The sequence below is a fragment of the Chionomys nivalis genome, chromosome 3, assembly GCF_950005125.1.
Source record: "Chionomys nivalis chromosome 3, mChiNiv1.1, whole genome shotgun sequence".
In the NCBI taxonomy this organism is placed as follows: domain Eukaryota; kingdom Metazoa; phylum Chordata; class Mammalia; order Rodentia; family Cricetidae; genus Chionomys; species Chionomys nivalis.
This window is the reverse complement of record NC_080088.1, coordinates 77,101,340-77,121,773: the sequence shown is the minus strand read 5'-3', so window position 1 is coordinate 77,121,773 and position 20,434 is coordinate 77,101,340. Positions and strand designations below refer to the sequence as shown.

At 38.5% G+C, this 20,434-nt stretch overlaps 1 protein-coding gene across 2 annotated transcripts in view; it reads right to left on the bottom strand.

Moving 5' to 3' along the window:
• The window catches only part of LOC130872205 (sperm-associated antigen 6), a 51,392-nt gene that overhangs the window by 22,433 nt on the left and 8,525 nt on the right, over window positions 1–20,434 (bottom strand). For both annotated transcript variants that reach the window (XM_057766070.1, XM_057766071.1), the window contains exons 3-4: window positions 13,513–13,679; window positions 2,129–2,312 (exon numbers count right to left, since the gene is read on the bottom strand). In XM_057766070.1, coding sequence (XP_057622053.1) covers window positions 2,129–2,312; window positions 13,513–13,679 — 351 coding nt within the window. The remainder of the gene's footprint in view (window positions 1–2,128; window positions 2,313–13,512; window positions 13,680–20,434) is intronic.

The window sequence follows — 20,434 nt, the reverse complement described above, 5'->3', positions numbered from 1 at the left end:
CCCTAAACAAATGCTAATGCACATAAAACTAATTGGACTCAGTAGACTATACTATATATTAATATTCATATTTTTATATATAATTATATACTATTAACATATAAATTTATATATAATATGCAGTCATATATCATATATTAATATATAGTAATTGTTATATCAATATTTGATATATTTATAATTAAAAAATATAATTATATTTATTGCATTATATAACTATTTAATTATATATTATATTTTATGTATCAAATGTAATGTTTATATTATATATTACTAGCTTTTTGTTATTATATTAATATTGTTTTATATTATGTTAAAATTTAAAAATATTATTATAATATAATATTTTGTAATATAAATATTATGTTTATACATAAATATGTAGGTAATATATAAATATAAAATTATATAATATATAATCATTATAATATAATTAATGATAAGAATTAATGTGCATGTATTTATATATACAATATATTAATATATAATTATAAACTAGGACATGAATTTGGGAAGAGGTGAGAGTGGGGACATAAGAAGACTTGGAGAAAGGAGAGGGAGGGAAAGAAATGATGTAATACTGAGTAGTCATGTATCAAATTCTCAACCCCAATAAAACTCACTGGGTAAACAAAAATATAAAATAACGTGACATAAGAAGAAAAGGAGGATGTGCTGGATAGTTTTATGTCATCTTGACACAAGCTAAAGAGAGACGGAATCTCAAATAAGAAAATGCCTTCATAATACCAGGATGTAGGCAGGCCTGTAGGGCATTTTCCTAATTAGTGATTGATGGAGAAGGGCTACAACCATTGTGGGTGCTGCCATCCTGGGCTGGTGCTCCTGAGCGTAACAAGGTGGGTTCAGCAAGTCATGAGGAGCAGGCCAGTAGGCAGCACTCTTCCATTGCCTCTGCATCAGCTCCTGCCTCCAGGTTCCTGCCCTGCTTGAGTTTCTGTCCTGACTTCCTTTGATAATGAACTGTGATGTGAAGGCATAAACTGAATGAACTCTCTCCTCCCCTGGTTGCTTTGGTCATGGTGTTTCCTCACAGCAACAGTAACTCTGATGAAGACAGAGGACTAGGGAAAGGAAAAGAATTAGCAGGAGGCAGAACAGAGAGAGTAATAGGGTTTAGGGGGAGCAGGGTAAGTTCAAAATACACTGCGTGTGTGTGTGTGTGTGTGTGTGTGTGTGTATAAGAAAATGTCATAATGAAGCCTATTATTACATATCATTAACATATGTGAGTTTAAAAAGAAAAAGTACTGCCCACTTTCCCAAAATAACAGGCTTAAGTGAACCTATTAGGAAACCAAACTAGAAGTTTTGTTGTTACTGCATAATTATAATTTTGCTACTGTTATGAATCATAATGCAAATATCTTATATGCAATATATCTGGTATGGGACCACTGTGAAAAGGTAGTTTGACCCCCAAACAGGTTGTAACCCAGAGGTTAAGAACCATTGTTCTAAGATGGGCATGGTGACACATGCCTTTAATCCCAGCACTTGGGAGGCACAGAAGGGTGGATCTCTATGAGTTCAAAGGCAGCCTGGTCTACAGAGTGAGTTTCAGGACAGCTAGGGTTACACAGAGAAACCCTGTCTTAAAAATCTTGAAAATCAAAACAAAAAGAAAGAAGAAAGAAAAACAAAGAACTGCTTGCTGCTCTATAAATTATGCAATGAATTTTAATATATTAATTTTAAATCCTTCTAAGGAAGACAATAATATTCTTTCTTAATTTTTTATATACTATTTTCTGTCTCTACTGGTACTGCTAGTTTTATGGGTTGTCAACAGTATTCTCAGAAAGTAGATAGTAACATGAACTTGACAGTCAGAATTAAACCCAGATCTGGTGCTACCACTCACATAACTGGCTACCGAAGCCTTTGAGAACAGTCTCTTTCCTTACACCACCCCTTTCCTTCATTTTTTTTCTTGTAAGACTATTATGTATAAGCATGTTGTGGGCATGTGATCTAAATAGCTGGACTAACATTCAAAACCTGATTTATCATGTACTCAATCACCCTAAAACTCAATCAACTATTATTAAAGCTGGATTTATGTAATAAATTTGGAGTTACCCTATTTTCAAATATGCTCCATTACCTGTATTGTGTCTTGCAATATATCCAAGTGCCCAGGCTGCGGCCTCCTTGACTCCAGGGTCAAAGTCCTCCAAGCATATCACCAGTGTGTCCAGAGCTCCACAGTCGACTATGGCCTGGGCCAGCTGCGGGGAATGTTTACCAACTGCTCTCAGCACAAAGGCAGCTGCTTTCTTGTAGAAACGCTATCAGACAGACAACAGAACAGATTAAAAACAGCTTTAGAATTATAGTATAGAAAACTCAAAAGACGTGGAATACAAAAGACAAAACTTAAACTGAAAAATCATTGTGATGCTTTGAAATTCCCCCATTGCTCTTCTTTGGTAAACTGAAAATAAAATATGTTTATAATTACATTTTCAAATGCCTTACACTTACGTATGCATTTGAAAATTGTAAAAATTAAATATAAACATGAGTTTTTCATAGTGTCACAAAGTAATGAGATTTTATGATACTGAAGATATTATTTAGCTCATGAAAACACTTAGATTGTTCAAATATGTCACTGTATGTTGGAGACCATGGAAATATACAGCATACGACAATTGATAATTCGGATGTCAACCCATCAGATGAGAGACTCTGATGGAGGGTGATCCTGTCTTGGCAAGGCCTATGGGACCACCGACTCTGGAGACTGCTGCTCACATCTGCTAAGGCAGTTTGGTGTCTCCCCAATGCCTGCATTGTAGTGTGTAATCTCATGTGATGTGCATATGTAATCTCATGATTACAACTCAATCTTATGGGCACATATATCTGTGAGTGTTCATAAAGATGACTTTTTGTTTATTTATGTAATATTGATAAAAAGAAAATATGCTTGGGCGTGCTTCATAACTGCATCTATTTGTCCCACGAGGCTGTAGACACTTAAAAGCCTGCTTTGTTCTTTTGCTCAAACTAACTACACACGATTAGCTCACTTTCACCTCAGAGCAACTTCAAACTAGACTAAAGGATTTTTGCAAATAGATCATGAGTTTAAAACTTTACAGCTGTACATAAGGTCAGAATCACAGGTGTCCAACCAAGGTTGCTACACAAAGCACCCTAAGAAAAGCATGCCAGTTCTTCGCTTGCCAGTCTGCTGACAACAGACCTATGCCTCAAAGTTTGTCACTGGAAACTGTGTCCCCCTCCCTGTCTGGTCACAGTCTTACTCCTGAAACCTTGAAATCCTTGTGTTGCCATGGTAAATGGTTCAGCTTCTTATTCGCTTACCCTAGCAATGTGCTTTTGACTGATGAGAGGTAACTCTTAAAATTTTTTATTATCACTCCAAGCCTCCTATAGGAGAGAAAAGTTTTGAGGCTAAAAAGAGAAGAAGCTAGGAGGAATTATAATTAGGACAGGAAATTAGAACAGAGGCAGAAGAATAAAGACTCTTGTTCGGAACAGCACGTGTGAGAGAGTTCATCCACCCTCAGTTAGCCTAAGAAATAAGTAAGTTCCTTTCACTTGCTGGAGCATCCAATCTGAACCCTGAAGAGGACCTGGGAGCTGGACCCCAAAGGCTGTCAATAACTGTGCTCCTGTCAGCTAATTCATCTTTTACTTGTCTTCAGTCTGTAACCATGGCAGGACTTTCATGACCTCTATTAATTTTTCTTGTATCCCAAGTTATCCTGAAATAATAACGTTTCAGGATGTCCTGAGCAGTCACCACATAAACATAAAGGTAAAATAGTCATATATTTCCACTTTCTTCCGGTAAGCTAGACAGTACAATATAAGTTATTTGGCCCTTCTAGAAAAGTGTTTTCTGGACACAGCAATGCAGCTGCATATATGAACTTACGAGTGTGAAGGTCGTTGTGCCCACAGACCTCCAGGGAAACCAGAAATATTAAACACACATGATTGTCCTCTCAAAGGAAAAGACATGCAACCTTATTTCCATCCAGAAGGCTGGTAATTGGAGGTGATTAACAGCCTGGTGATCTGCGTTATATGGAGGACCAGGCCATGTCAAGCACCTATGACCAGGACTGTAGGTGGCGATTAGCTTAAATGTCATCTATGCTCTATCCTACGACTGATATCCTTCCCGTGCCATATCCTTCCCCAGGCCCTTCAGATAAATACATATAGCCTATCTCTAGAACAGACCTTGGGAAGAAATGACACACACTTAGAGTTGAGTTTCAAGGTAAGCATGTCTCCTTGCAAACCGGGGATTGTATTACATCAGAAAACTTTTTTCCCAAATTGTACTGTGTTTAAATATACTGCCAATAAAATCCCAAGCATCTGACGCTCCATGAGATCTAGTCTGACTAAGCTGTACTGAACAGTTTCCATTCTCATCTCTTTAAGGTTCAGTTCCCTGCCTGCCATGATGCCTGTAGGGACTCCTGGAACTGGCCCCCAGTGTGGGGCATACAACCTCAGGGGGAGGTAAGAAAAGGTTTCTTTGAATAGATATAGAGACGCAGAAAGCTTGAGCCTCTCACTGAAAAGGGTTTGAGACCTTAAGTGAGAGAGTGGGATCAGCCTGGATTCTCCTCAGTCCTTTCCCACAGAGCATTCTGTACAATTATTGAAGCGTTTGTTAATATACACAAAAACAAAGTAATTCGGAGCTATAGCTCTGCAACTTTTATATACATAGGACCTAATGTAAAGAAAGCCCATGAAAGGGGAGATAAAAATTTAGTCTGTTATTTTTATAAACTGGAGAAAGTAAAAATATTTTTTCTGGACAATTAGGATGACTTTTATATGACAACAAATTCCCAAGATTTAAAAATATAATGAAACAAAACTCGGGATAATAAAACTGACTTGGAGATGTGTGTCTAACTACTCATATCTTTGCTAACAGTGTTCAAACCCAGGTTCTAAATTTTTAAATAAGAAACAACTTATGTTTGATAAATAAGGCATATTTAATAAATAAGTTCAGTAAATTCCTAAGGTCTGCTCTCACTATCAGAAACTGACCAAAAAATATAGGTCTAGTCCCTTTGTCTTTGCAGCTGTATTTATTTTGATGGTAAAGGATCTTTAATTTAATGTTTTAAGGTTAACAGTGATAAAACTATAAAATCCTAGTCTTATAAAAGCTACTAACTTCTTGTAAACTGTTAGAAATATTTTAGCCATACAAGCTAATGGCCTTAAAAATGATCAAATTCTTTATAATGTGCTCAGAACTACAGCTGTGGTCATGCTGAATACAAACATAATTCATTTACAAATACAAGCATTATTTAGCCTTCATATATGCTGTCAAAGTTAAACCTAAAGCAAGTAGCTAAAAACAAGGAAAGTTCATTTCAAATCAGGTATAGTTAATAGACGACTCCTGGCCACATTAAACATCCATCCACTGATATGCTCACAGCATTAGCAAAATAAGAAATTTTATCTTGTCTTTTATGTCAAAAAGTGGAAATGGTTTTTTCTCATTCCAGGGCTTTTAAGCACTAAAAACCCAAGCCACTCAGACTCCTTTATACTTGTGATTACTAAAACTTCATTTTTTAAAGTTTATATTTTTGTACAACATCACAAAAAAATAAATGACAACATAAGCAGGCTTGAGATGTATTTTAAAAGGAAAATTGGAGTAAATTGGAAGTTTTTTTAAAGATTTCTTCTGAATAACATGGTGGTCATGGAATATAAACATAATTCCAGGTTTCTCAAATTTCTTTGGAGTCCAAGGAAGTATTGAACCAAAAATACAATTAATAGAAGTTAGATTATTTAGAAGTTTTCACCTAAATTCTCAATAAAATACTGGCAAACCAAATCCAAGAACACATCCAAAAAATTATACATTATGATCAAGTAGGCTTCATCCCAGAGAGGCAGGGCTGGTTCAACATACGAAAATCTATCAATGTAATCCATCATACAAATAAGCTGAAGGAAAAAAAAACCATATGATCATTTCCTTAGATGCTGAAAAAGCATTTGACAAAATTCAACACCCCTTTATGATAAAGGTCTTGGAGAGATTAGGGATACAAGGTTCATTCCTAAATATAATAAAAGCCAACAGTTAACATTAAATTAAATGGAGAGAAACTCAAAGCTATCCCACTAAAATCAGGAACAGACCTTTGTCTGTTGCAGGGTTGGTGAAGATCTTCTCCCAGTCAGTAGGTTTCCTTTTTGTCTGATCTCCAAAATATATAAAGAACTCAAGAAACTAGACTTTAAAATGCTAATTAACCCAATTAAAAACTGGGGCACTGAACTGAACAGAGAATTCTCAACAGAAGAAGTTCAAATGGCCAAAAGACACTTAAGGTCATGCTTAACCTCCTTAGTGATCAGGGAAATGAAAATCAAAACAACTTTGAGATACCATCTTAACACCTGTTAGAATGGCTAAAATAAAAAACACCAATGATAGCCTTTGCTGGAGAGATTGTGGAGAAAGGGGTACACTCATCCATTGCTGGTGGGAATGCAAACTTGTGCAACCACTTTGGAAAGCAGTGTGGCGATTTCTCAGGAAATTCGGGATCAACTTACCCCAGGACCCAGCAATACCACTCTTGGGAATATACCCAAGAGATGCCCTATCATATTACAAAAGTATTTGTTCAACTATGTTCATAGCAGCATTGTTCGTAATAGCCAGAACCTGGAAACAACCTAGATGCCCTTCAATTGAAGAATGGATGGAGCAAGTGTGGAATATATACATATTAGAGTACTACTCAGCAGTAAAAAAAACAATGACATCTTGAATTTTGCATGCAAATGGATGGAAATAGAAAACACTATCCTGAGTGAGGTAACCCAGACCCAAAAAGATGAACATGGGATGTACTCACTCATAATTGGTTTCAAGCCATAAATAAAGGACATTGAGCCTATAATTCGTGATCCTAGAGAAGCTAAATAAGAAGGTGAACCCAAAGAAAAACATATAGTTATCCTCCTGGATATTGGAAATAGACAAGATTGCCGGGTAAAAATTGGGAACTTGGGGGTGGGGTGGGATGGAGGTAAGGGGAGATGGGGAGAGAAAAGTGAGAAGGGGAGGATGGGGGAGCATGGGGGAATGGGATGGTTGAGATAAAAGAAGGGTGGATATGGGAGCAGGGAAGTATATATCTTAATTAAAGGAGCCATCTTAAGGTTGGCAAGAGACTTGACCCTACATATATATATATATAATTAAAATAAATGAAATACTATGTTAACATTTGTACAAAATCACACAAACACAAAAAAAAAACAGATCAAAATTCTTCACAGACCTTGAAAGGACAATAATCAACTTTATATGGAAAAACAAAAAACCCAGGATAGCCAAAACAATCTTATACAATAAAGGAACGTCTGGAGGCATTACCATCCCTGACTTCAAACTCTATTACAGAGCTACAGTATTGAAAACAGCTTGGTATTGGCATAAAAACAGAGAAGTCAACCAATGGAATCATATAGAAGACCCGGACTTTAACCCACAAACCTATGAACACCTGATTTTCGATAAAGGAGCTAAAAGTATACAATGGAAAAAAGAGAGCATCTTCAACAAATTGTACTGACAAAACTGGATGTCAATCTGTAGAAGAATGAAAATAGATCCATATCTATCACCATGCACAAAACTCAAGTCCAAATGGATTAAAGACCTCAATATCAGTTCGAACACACTGAACCTGATAGAAGAGAAAGTGGGAAGTACTCTACAACACATGGGCACAGGAGAACACTTCCTACGTATAACCCCAGCAGCACAGACATTAAGGGCATCATTGAATAAATAATAGGACCTCCTGAGACTGAGAAGCTTCTGTAAAGCAAAGGACACTGTCACTAAGACAAAAAGGCAACCCACTGACTAGGAGAAGCTCTTCACCAACCCCGCAACTGACAAAGGTTTGACCTCCAAAATATATAAAGAACTCAAGAAACTAGACCGTAAAAGGCTAATCAACCCAATTATAAAATGGAGCACTGAGCTGAACAGAGAATTCTCAACAGAAGAAGTTCAAATGGCCAAAAGACACTTAAGGTCATGCTCAACTTCCTTAGTGATCAGGGAAATGCAAATCAATACAACTTTAAGATACCATCTTACACCTGTCAGAATGGCTAAAATCAAAAACACCAATGATAGCCTTTGCTGGAGAGATTGTGGAGAAAGGGGTACACTCATCCATTGTTGGTGGGAATGCAAACTTGTGCAACAACTTTGGAAAGCAGTGTGGCGATTTCTCAGGAAATTCGGGATCAACCTACTCCTGGACCCAGCAATACCACTCTTGGGAATATACCCAAGAGATGCCCTATCATACAACAAAAGTATATGCTCAACTATGTTCATAGCAGCATTGTTCGTAATAGCCAGAACCTGGAAACAACCTAGATGCCCTTCAATGGAAGAATGGATGAAGAAAGTATGGAATATATACATATTAGAGTACTACTCAGCAGTAAAAAACAATGACTTCTTGAATTTTGCATGCAAATGGACGGAAATAGAAAACACTATCCTGGGTGAGGTAAGCCAGACCCAAAGAGAGGAACATGGGATGTACTCACTTATATTTGGTTTCTAACCACAAATAAAGGACATTGAGCCTATAATTCGTGATCCTAGAGAAGCTAAATAAGAAGGTGAACCCAAAGAAAAACATATAGGCATCCTTCTGAATATTAACCTTCATCAGGCGATGAAAGGAGACAGAGACCCACATTGGAGCACCTGACTGAAATCTCAAGGTCCAAATCAGGAGCAGAAGGAGAGAGAGCACGAGCAAGGAACTCAGGACAGCAAGGGGGGCACCCACACACTGAGACAATGGGGATGTTCTATCGGGAACTCACCAAAGCCAGCTGGCCTGGGTCTGAAAAAGCATGGGATAAAACCAGATTCGCTGAACATAGTGGTCAATGAGGACTACTGAGAACTCAAGAACAATGGCAATGGGTTTTTGATCCTACTGTACGTACTGGCTTTGTGGGAGCCTAGGCAGTTTGGATGCTCACCTTACTAGACCTGGATTGAGGTGGGTGGTCCTTGGACTTCCCACAGGGCAGGGAACCCTGATTGCTCTTAGGGCTGATGAGAGAGGGGGACTTGATTGGAGGAGGGGGAAAGGGAGGGAAATGGGAGGCAGTGGCAGGGAGGAGGCAGAAATCTTTAATAAATTAATTAATTAATTAATTAAAAAAAGAAAGAGAGAGAAAAGATTCAAATAAAATTAGAGATGAAAATGGAAACATTTCAACAGATACTGAGCGAATTAAGAAACACATAAAGACGTAGTCTAGAAATCTACATTCCACCAAACTGGAAAAATTTAAGAGAAATTGATAAGGTTTTAAATATATATATTATTAAATTATATTAAAATTAAAGCAAGATGAGCTAAGTAATTAAAATAAACCCATAACAACCAATGAAAGTCAAAAATTAAGATTCAACAAAATTAAAAAGGAAAACAGTTGAAGATGGAAACATTGTTGAACATGCTTTTTATGAAGTCATCATTACCTTGATACCAAATCCAGATGTCTCTAATACTCGTTAAGAACATAGATGCACCTTTAATCCCAGCACTTGGGAGGCAGAGGCAGGCGGATCTCTGTGAGTTCGAGACCAGCGTGGTCTACAAGAGCTAGTTCCAAGACAGGCTCCAAAACCACAGAGAAAAACTGTCTCGAAAAAACTAAAAAAAAAAAAACATAGATGCAAAAATTCTCAATGTAATACTTGCAAATTGAATTTAAAAAGATATAAAAAGATTATCCACATGGTCAAGTTCTCTTTACCCAAGAGTTGCAGAGGTGGACATAAATAAATAAATACATCCACCACATAAACAAAATAAAGTCAGAAACCACATGGTCATCTCACTAGATGCAGAAAATGCCTTTGACAAACCCCAACATCACTCCAGGATAGACGTCCTAGAGGATATAGGGATATAGAGTATGTAGTTCAACAGAAGAAAGGCAATACACAAACAACACAAAGCAACATCATAAAAACTGAAAAAAAACTCAAACATTTCCACAAAATCAAGACTAAGACAACATATCCAATCTCTCTATTCTTCCTCAACATAGTACTTGAAGTTTGAGCTAAAGCAATAGGAAAAGTGCATGAGATAAGGATATTAGTAGAAAAAACAGTCAAATTACTTTTATTTGTATGTGATATGATCTTATACATAAAAGTAAATACTCCATCAGTAATAAACCAGCAAAGTAGAGATTTATAAAATTAACATGCAAAAATCAGTAGCCTTCCTATGTACAAATGGACAAACATACCCAAAAAAAGCAGGGAACCATTTCCTTCACAATTGTCTCAAAAAAAAAAAAAACTTGGAATAAATCTAAGGAAATGAAAATATTTTGTAATTAAAACCCTAAGACTTCAAAGAAAGAAAATGAAGAAGACACAAGAATATGAAAAGACCTTCTATATTCATGACTATTGTGAAAGTGGCCATTTCACCAAAAGCAATTTATAAATTCAATCCAAAGTAATTCCTTAAAGAAATTGCAAAGAATAATCATAAATTTCACTTGTAAATAGAAAAAAAGCCCTGAACAGTCAAAAACAATTCTGAACAGAATTGTGGAATATTAGTTTAAAATGTGTTACATTCATTTATGCTGTGGAATATTTGTTTAGTGATGCGTAGATGTGTTGCATTCTTTTATATTGCATTTGTTTAACCCTGCAAAGCCATGTTATTTTACCTGCCTAAATCACATGATTGGCCTAATAAAGAGTTTAATGACCAATAGCAAGGAAGGAGAGAGAAACAGCCAGGGCTAGCATGCAGAGAGAATAAATAGGAAAAGTCTAGGGAAGAGAAGAACAAGGAGAGGAGGACACCAGGGGCCAGACACACAGTCACACAGCCAGTCAGGGTGTAAGGAGGAAAGAAAGACATATAGATAATAAAGAAAGGTAAAAAGCCCAGGACCAAAATGTAGTTAAAGAGAAATGGGATCATTTAAGTTAGAAAAGCTGGCTAGCAGAACCTGGAAACAACCTAGGTACCTCTCAATAGAAGACTGGATAAAGAAGGTGTGGCACATATACACTTTAGAGTTCTACTCAGCGGTAAAAAACAATGACATCTTGAATTTTGCATGTAAATGGATGGAAATAGAAAACACTATCCTGAGTGAGGTAACCCAGACCCAAAAAGATGAATATGGTATGTATTTACTCATTAGTGGACTCTCGCCATAAATAAAGGACATGGAGTCTATAATTCGTGATCCTAGAGAAGCTAAATAAGAAGGTGAACCCAAAGAAAAACATATAGTCATCCTCCTGGATATTGGAAGTGGACAAGATTGCTGGACAGGGGTTGGGAGTGCGGGGGTGGGGGTGGGGAGGGGATAAGGGGAGATGGGGAGAGAGAAGGGAGAAGGGGAAGATGGGGAGAGCTTGAGGGAATGGGATGGTTGGGATGGAGGAGGGGTGGATGTGGGAGCAGGGAAGTAGATATCTTAATTAAGGGAGCCATTTTAGGGTTGGCAAGAGACTTGACTCTGGAGGGGTTCCCAGGTGTCCAAGGAGACGTCACCAGCTTGTTCCTTGGGCAGCAGAGGAGAGGGTGCCTGAACTGGCCTTATCCTATAGCCACACTGATGAAGATCTTGCATATCACCATAGAACCTTCATCTGGTGATGGATGGAGATTGAGACAGAGACCCATATTGGAGCACTGAACTGAGCTTCCAAGGTCCAAATGAGGAGCAGAAGGAGGGAGAACGTGAGCAAGGAAGTCAGGACAGTGAGGGGTGCGTCCACCCACTTGAGATGTTGGGACTGATCTAATGAGAGATCACCAAGACCAGTTGGACTGGAACTGATGGAGTATGTAATCAAATCGGACTCTCTGAATGTGGCTGACAGTGGAGGCGGACTGAGAAGCCAAGGACAATGACGCTGGGTTTTGATTCTACTGCATGTACTGGCTTTGTGGGAGCCTAGTCTGTTTGGATGCTCCCCTTCCTGGACCTGGGGGGGGGGGGCGGGGAGGACCTTGGACTTCCCATAGGGTAGGGAACCCTGACTGCTCCTTGGACTGGAGAGGGAGGGGGAGGGGAGGGAAATGGGAGGAGGGGAGGAGGTGGAAATTTTCAAGAAAGAAAGAAAGAAAGAAAGAAAGAAAGAAAGAAAGAAAGAAAGAAAGAAAGAAAGAAAGAAAGAAAGAAAGAAAGAAAGAAAAGCTGGCTAGAAACAAGCCAAGATAAGGCCAGGCATTCTTAAGTAAGAATAAGTCTCTGTGGAGTATGTGATCTAACCACTGAACAATCTTTTTGATCCCTGATAAAATGGTTTTGAAATCATAAATATCAAATTTATCAGTGCTTCAGTATGTTGTATAGATACAGTACTTTGTTTAGCTATGCAGTTGTTGATGGCTTTGTGCTGCTTCCACACAGACCGCTGAGTAGTGCTGTCTGAACACGTGCCACAACGTTTTAGTGCTTTGGGTGTACGATGGGAAAGAAAGTGGCCCCATCAGATGGTAAATACACTGATCTTATTCATGTTGCCAACTGATTTGCCACAGCAACTGTACCATTTACATGCCAACCAGCACCACATGGTTTCAATTTTTCCTCATCATTACTGATACTTATTTCCTTTTTATTATTTTCATTATGGTCATCTTAGTAGATATGAGGGGTTATGTCATCGAGGGTTAATTTATAGTTTTAATTGCTAAGCCGTGGAGATTCTTTGCTCATGCTTGTTAATAACTATTTATGGATTTTCTTTGGGAAAATATTCAAGTCTTTTGCCCACTTTTCAGTTGGGCTATGTTTCATTATGCAAGTAGAAATTTAGTGTTAAAGATGTCAAGAAAAGTTTGTGTCATATTTAGCTTATGATAGACTAATGGAGGGTAATGGATGGTTTAAAATGCTTAAATTCTTAACTACTGTATAAACTAAACTGGCAACACTGTAGAGAAAAAACATCATATTGGGCAGTGATGGACACATTCAGAGGGTATATTTAATGACTTGAAATGCTATCTACTTAGTAAAAAACAATGCTTATCAAAACTTTCATTAAAGGTGTTCTCTCCCTTCAGGACTTACTCTTCCCACTAAGCTCCTTCATATAAGGATGGCAGAAAGAGTTTATTCACCTAGGGTCTTCACACTCTTCCCTCAGACAGAACCTACAGCTCTGTTCAAAGCTCCCATGTACACACACACTACTTTATGCATGCCTTGCAAAAATTCTTTTACATACTGCCCCAAATTAACAATGATGGAAAGAAGCTGCCTAGCACACCCACATCAAAATAATATAATCATCCCAATGCCTTCAAACCCACAACTGTGTGACAAAAATTGTCATATTTTATCGAAAGCCAAAAACACATAAATTATTTTTGAAAAAAGTCTTACATTTTGTTCTGCCAATGAATAAACAAGCTGTGGAAGAATGTCGCCCTTCACAACTGCTTCTGCTAAGTCATCATTGTAATTGGCCAATCTCCCCAGAGCCAAAGCAGCAGTCTGCTGAATTGTTGGGACCACATCCAGAAGAAGAGGCCTCAGCAAAGACATTACACCTGAGTTAAATTATGAAAAACAGAAATCAGCAAAATTGTTATTAGAAAACAAAACATGGGAGCCGGGGAGGTGGCTCAGTGCTTGAGAGCGTTTGCTGCTCTTGCAGGGTTCCTGCATTCAGTCCCCTGTAACCACATGGCTGCTTACACCTGCCTGCAACATCCAATCCCAGGGATCTGTCCTCTCTGGCCTTCTCAGAAACTAGGCAGACACATTATATATATACACACACACACATATGTGCAGGCAAAACACTTATACACATAAAATAAAAGATTTTCAAACATGTGATTTAACATATACACACACAAAATAAGGGTAAAAATTCCAGCACAAACAAACAACTAATAACCAGATATCATAGTGTATGTCTGCAATCTCAGCATTTAGGAAGCTAAACAGAGTAATCACAAGTTCAAAGCTAGCCTGGGTTACAAAGAGAGACGCTACAATGTACAGATATATAACTGGTATCAAATTGGACAGGATACAAAATCATACAAACTCTTTTTAAAATATATTGATGATCTCATTATTCTTTTGCCAGCACATATCCAGTATATGCTAATAGCTTCAACAGCCCCATCCCATCCATCAGACCCTGTAAGCTACCAGTCCCACTCCACTCCCAAACCCTCCTATACCCCTGCAAGCTCAGTGGAACTCTTAAACGCAGCCTGCTGCTACATAGAGAGAGGATCAAGAGGTGAGTTATCACCCATCCAGGGGGCCACCCCACTCTCTAGGCCTTCTATACTGGGGCAAACCCTGGGCCCTCCCCCGTCTGCCTCAGCTTCTCTAGTCAGTCAGCAGGCAAGTGTCCTGCATGTAGTCTGCTCCAATAATACCACTCCATCCATCAGACTCTACAAGCTACAAGTTCCACTCTGCCCCAAGCCCTTCTATGCCCCAACCCTGAAACCTCAAAGGAATTCTGAAGCACATGCTGCAACTACACAGAGAGGACCAAAACAGAGGAACAAGAGAGAGGACCAACAGATGAACTTTGAAACACAAGCTGTGACTATACAGAGTGGACCAAGAGATCAAACCAAGAGAGCAGATCAAGACAGAAAGACAAAAGAGAGGGCCAAGAGAGACCTCAGTGGCTCCCTGAGACAAGAGAGTGACAATACAGAGCAGGCCAAGAACAGTTCCCAAAGACTGGTTGTCTAACCACTGCAAGGATTGGACCAAGAGGCAGAGACACTGCTGGCACCAATTTGAGGAAGAGATGGGAAGGTGCCAATGCAAGAATTCATCCAACAATCTAAAAAGCAACATGGTAACACCAGAACCCAGTACAACAAAAATATTTAATCATCCTAACCAAGAAGAAGCAGAAGAAAACATAACTTTATGTTGTTACCTTTAACAACAAGGATGTTGGAGAGCTTTAAAGAGGAAATGAAAAATTCCCTTAAAGAAATGGAGGAAAAGAAAAACAAAAAACTGGAAGAAACCAATAACTCTCTCAAAGAAAACCAAGAAAAACCAAGAAAAAGTAATCAAACAGGTGAAGCGAACAGTTCAAACAGTTCAAGACTTGAAGACTGAAACAGAGGCAATAAAGAAAACATAAACCAAGGGAGTTCTGGATATGGAAAATTTGGGTAAATGAACGGGAACTTCAGAGGCACCCATAACCAACAGAACACAAGAGATGGAAGAGAGAATCTAAGGTGTTAAAGATACTATAGAGGAAACAGATTCATTGGTCAAAGAAAACATTACATTCAACAAATTCTTAACATAAAACATCCAGAGCTGGGCGGTGGTGGCGCACGCCTTTAATCCCAGCACTCGGGAGGCAGAGGCAGGCGGATCTCTGTGAGTTCGAGACCAGCCTGGTCTACAAGAGCTAGTTCCAGGGCAGGCTCCAAAACCACAGAGAAACCCTGTCTCGAAAAACCAAATAAATAAATAAATAAATAAAATAAAATAAAATAAAAAAAGACACGGGCTAAAAGAATGGATACTAAACAGGATTCATTCTTTCACTGTGTACAAGAAACACACCTCAACCTCAAAGACAGACATTACCTCAGCTCAGAGTAAAGGGTTGGGAAAGGATTTTCCAATCAAATTGACCTAAGAAACAAGCAAGTGTAACTATTCTAATATCAAACAAAACAGACTTCAAACTAAAATCAATCAGAAGAGATGGAGAATGACACTTTATACTCATAACTGGAACAATTCATCAAGATGAAGTCTCAATCCTAAAGATCTATACCCCAAATATAAGAACACACACATATGTAAAAGAAACATTACTAAAGCTTAAATGTCACATCAAACCCCCACACACTAATATTAGATTTCAACATCCCACTCTCCCCAATGGACAGGTTAACCAGACAGAAACTTAACAGAGAAATGAGGGAACTAACAGATGTCATGACTCAAATGAACTTAACAGTCATCTACAGAACATTCCACCCAAACACAAAAGAAAATATCTTCTTCTCAACATCTCATGGAACATTCTCTAAAATTGATCACATACTCGGTAACAAAGCAAACCTCAACAGATACAAAAAATTGGAAAAAAAACCCTACATCTTATAGGATCACCATGGTTTAAAGTTAGAATTTTACAGCAAAAATCACAGAAAGCCTACAAATTCACGGAAATTGAACATTGCTCTGCTGAATCACCTCTGGGTCAAGGAAGAAAGAAAGAAAGATTTGCTAGAATTCAATGAAAATGACGGCACAACATACCCAAACCCATGGGACACTATGAAAGCAGTGCTAAGAGGAACGTTCATAGCACTAAGTGCCTACATAAAGAATGTGGAGAAATCTCACGTTAATGACTAAACAGCACAACTGAAAGCTCTAGGGGAAAAAAAAGCAAACTCACCCAGGAGAAGTAGATGAAAAGAAATACTCAAACTGAGGGCTGAAATCAATAAAATAGAAACAAAAAAAAAAAAATACAAAGAATCAATGAAACAAAAAGCTGGCTGTTTGAGAAAATCAACAAGATAGACAAACTATTATCTAAACTAACTAAAAGGCAGAGGAAGAACATTTAAATTAACAAAAGCAGAAATAAAAAGGGGGACATAAAAACAGACACTGAGGAAATTCAGAGAATCATTAGGTCATACTACAAAAACCTGTACTCCACAAAATTGGAAAATATAAAACAAATGGACAAATTTCTGGATAAATACCACATACCAGAATTAAATCAAGACCAAGTGAACAATTTAAATAGACCTATAACCTGAAAGGAAATAGAAACAGTCATCAAAAGCCTCCCAACCAAAAAAAAAAAAACAAAAAAAACAAAAAAAACAAAAAAAAAAACCTAGGGCCAGATGGTTTTCAGTGAAGAATTCTACCAGAACTTCAAAGAAGAGCTAATACCTATACTGCTCAAAGTGTTCCACATGATAGAAACAGAAGGAACATTGCCAAACTCTATGAGTCTACAATTACCCTGATACTGAACTCACACAAAGACTCAATCAAGAAAGAAAAAAACATACCAATCTCACTCATAATCATAGATGCAAAAATACTCAATAAAATACTGGCAAACCGAATTCAAGAACATATTAAAAAAATCATCCATTATTCACTATGATCAAGTACGCTTCATTCCAGAGATGCAGGGATGGTTCAACATACAAAAATCTATAAATATACTCCATAAATAAACTGAAAGAAAAAAACATATGATCATCTCATTAGATGCTTAAAAAGCATTTGATAAAATCCAACACCCCTTCATGATAAAGGTCTTGGAAAGATTGGGGATACAAGGAACATATCTAAACATAACAAAGAAAATAAACAGGAAGCCAAAAGACAAAATCAAACTGAATGGGGAGAAACTTAAAGCAATTCCACTAAAATCAGGAACAAGACACGGCTGGCCACTCTCTCCATATCTCTTCAACGTTGTTCTTGAAATTTTGGCTATAGCAATAAGACAACAAAAGGAGATCAAGGAGATCCAAATTGGAAAGGAAGAAGTCAACTTCCGTTATTTGCAGATAATTTGATACTATACATAAGTGACCCAAAAAACTTTACCAGGGAGCTCCTCCTACAGCTCATAGAAGTCTTCAGTAATGTGGCAGGATACAAGATCAACTCAAAATAAAATCAGGTTTTTTTGGACTCCCTGATACCCAAATGATAAAGAAGCTGAGAAAGAAAGCAGAGAATCATCCGCCTTCACAATAGCCACAAATAACATAAAATATCCTGGGATAACACTAACCAACGAAGTGAAAGACCTATTCAACAAGAACTGTACATATCTGAAGACAGAATTTGAAGAAGATACCAGAAAATGGAAAGATCTCCCGTGTTCTTGGATAGATAGGATAAACATAATAAAAATGACAATGCTACCAAAAGCAATCTGTAAATTCAGTGCAATCCCCATCAAAATCCCAACACAATTCTTCACAGATCTTGAAAGAACAATACTCAACTTCATATGGAAAAACATTGATGACAGCTTATGTTGGAAAGTATGAAATGTGGAGTAAGGGGAACACTCCTCCACTGCTAGTGGGAGTGCAAACTTGTACAGTCCCTTTGGAAATCAGTATGGCAGTTTCTCAGAAAACTGGGAATCAATCTACCCATTATTACCACTCTTGATCATATACCCAAAGGATTCTCAATCTTACCACAAAGATACTTGCTCAACTATGTTCCCAGAAGAATTATTCATAATACCCATAACCTGAAAACAACCTAGATGCCCCTCAACTGAAGAATAGATAAAGAAAATGTACATTTATACAATGGAGTATTACTCAGCTGTAAAAACAATGACATCATGAAATTTGCAGGCAAATGGAAGGAACTAGAAAAAAATCATCCTGAGTAAAGTAACTCAAACCCAGAAAGACAAACACAGTAAGACAAACACAGTATGTACTCACTCATAAGTGAATATTAGATTTTTTTAAATATTTATTTATTTAGTATACAATATTCTATCTGTGTGTATGCCTGAAGGCCAGAAGAGGGCGCCAGACCTCTTTACAGATGGTTGTGAGCCACCATGTGGTTGCTGGGAATTGAACTCAGGACCTTTGGAAGAGCAGGCAATGCTCTTAACCACTGAGCCATCTCTCCAGCCCGTGAATATTAGATTTAAAGCAAAGGATAGCCAGGCTACAATCCCCAGCCCCAGAGAAATTACGTAACAAGGAGGACCTTTAGAGGTATGGATGCATGGATTGCCCTGGGAAGGGGACGTAGATGAGTTCTCCTGGATAAACTGGGGGTAGGGGCGGTAGAGGGGGGAACTGGGAATGAGAACATGGGAGAATGGGGTGGTTGGGGGAGGGGTGGAGAGGGAGAGCAATAAAAGAGATATCTTGTAGAAGGAATCATTATGAGGTTAGGGAGAAACCTGGTGCTAGGGAAGTTCCCAGGAATCCCCAGGATGACCCCAGCTAAGACCCCTAGCAATAGTGTAGAAGGAACCTGAACTGGCCTTCCCCTGTGATTACCCTAATTGTCATCATAGAACCTTCACTCAGTAAATTATGGAAGCAGATGCAGAGATCCACAGCCAAGCACCAAGCCAAGCTCTGGAAGTCCAGTTGAAGAGAGGGAGGATGGGTTATATAAGCAAAGGGGTCAAGATCACGACAGGGAAATCTATAGAAACAGCAGACTTGAGCTCATGGGAGCTCACAGACTCTAAACAGATAGGTGGGGAGCCTGCATGGGACCAACCTAGGCCCTCTGCATGTGGGTGACTGTTGTGTGGCTTTGTCAGTTTATGGGATCCCTGGCAGTGGGACCAGGATCTACCCCTGGTGCATGAGCTGGATTTTGGAGTCCATTCCCTATGGTGGGATGCTTTGCTCAGCCTTGATGCAGGGGGGAGGGGGTTGGTCCTGCCTCAACTTTATGTGCCAGGCTTTGCTGACTCTCCTTTCTGAGGAGTGGAAGGGGTATGGTGGAGGCAAAGTGTCAGAGAGCAGGAGGAGGGGAGAGAGGTAGAACTGTGGTTGGTATATAAAATGATTTTTAAAAACAATTTTTTTAAAAAAAAGTGAACACTAACAAGCATATGACAAAGTCTACACTGGGCTGTATTGAGATTTCCTCTGCTGATACAATTAATCCAAAGCTCTTCACTTTGCCTCAAGCAGATGAGGGTGAAAAGCAGCCACATTCTTCACCAAAATATCACAAAACCAGTCTCTAGGCCACATATTAATATTCCTTTCCTCTGAGACCTCTTGAGCCAGGCCCCACAGTTCAAATCACCCTCAGCACCACTGTCTTCCAAGCTCCTCCTAGTGTGACCCATGAAGCTGTGCTTAAAGCATCCCACTGCTTTACTAACCCAAAGCTGCAAAATCCAAATTCTCCCAAATAAAATCATGGTCAGGCCTATCATAGCAATACCCCAGACCCTGGTACCAACTTCTACCTTAATTAAGGTTTCTATTGCTGTAATTAGGGTTTCCATTGCTGTGAAGAGACACCATGACTATGAAAATTCTTATAAAGGAAAATATCTCATTGGGACTGGCTTACAGTTCACAAGTTGAGTCCATTCTCATCATGGCAGCATGTGGGTAGACATGGCACTGGAGAGTAGCAGAGAGTTCTACATCTTGATCTGCAGGTAGCAGAAGCAAATGCCACACTAGGTCTATCTTAAGCATCTGAGACCTCAAAGCCCACCCCCACAGTGACAGGCTTCCTCTAACAAGGCCACATCTACTCCAACAAGACCACAACTCTTTATGGT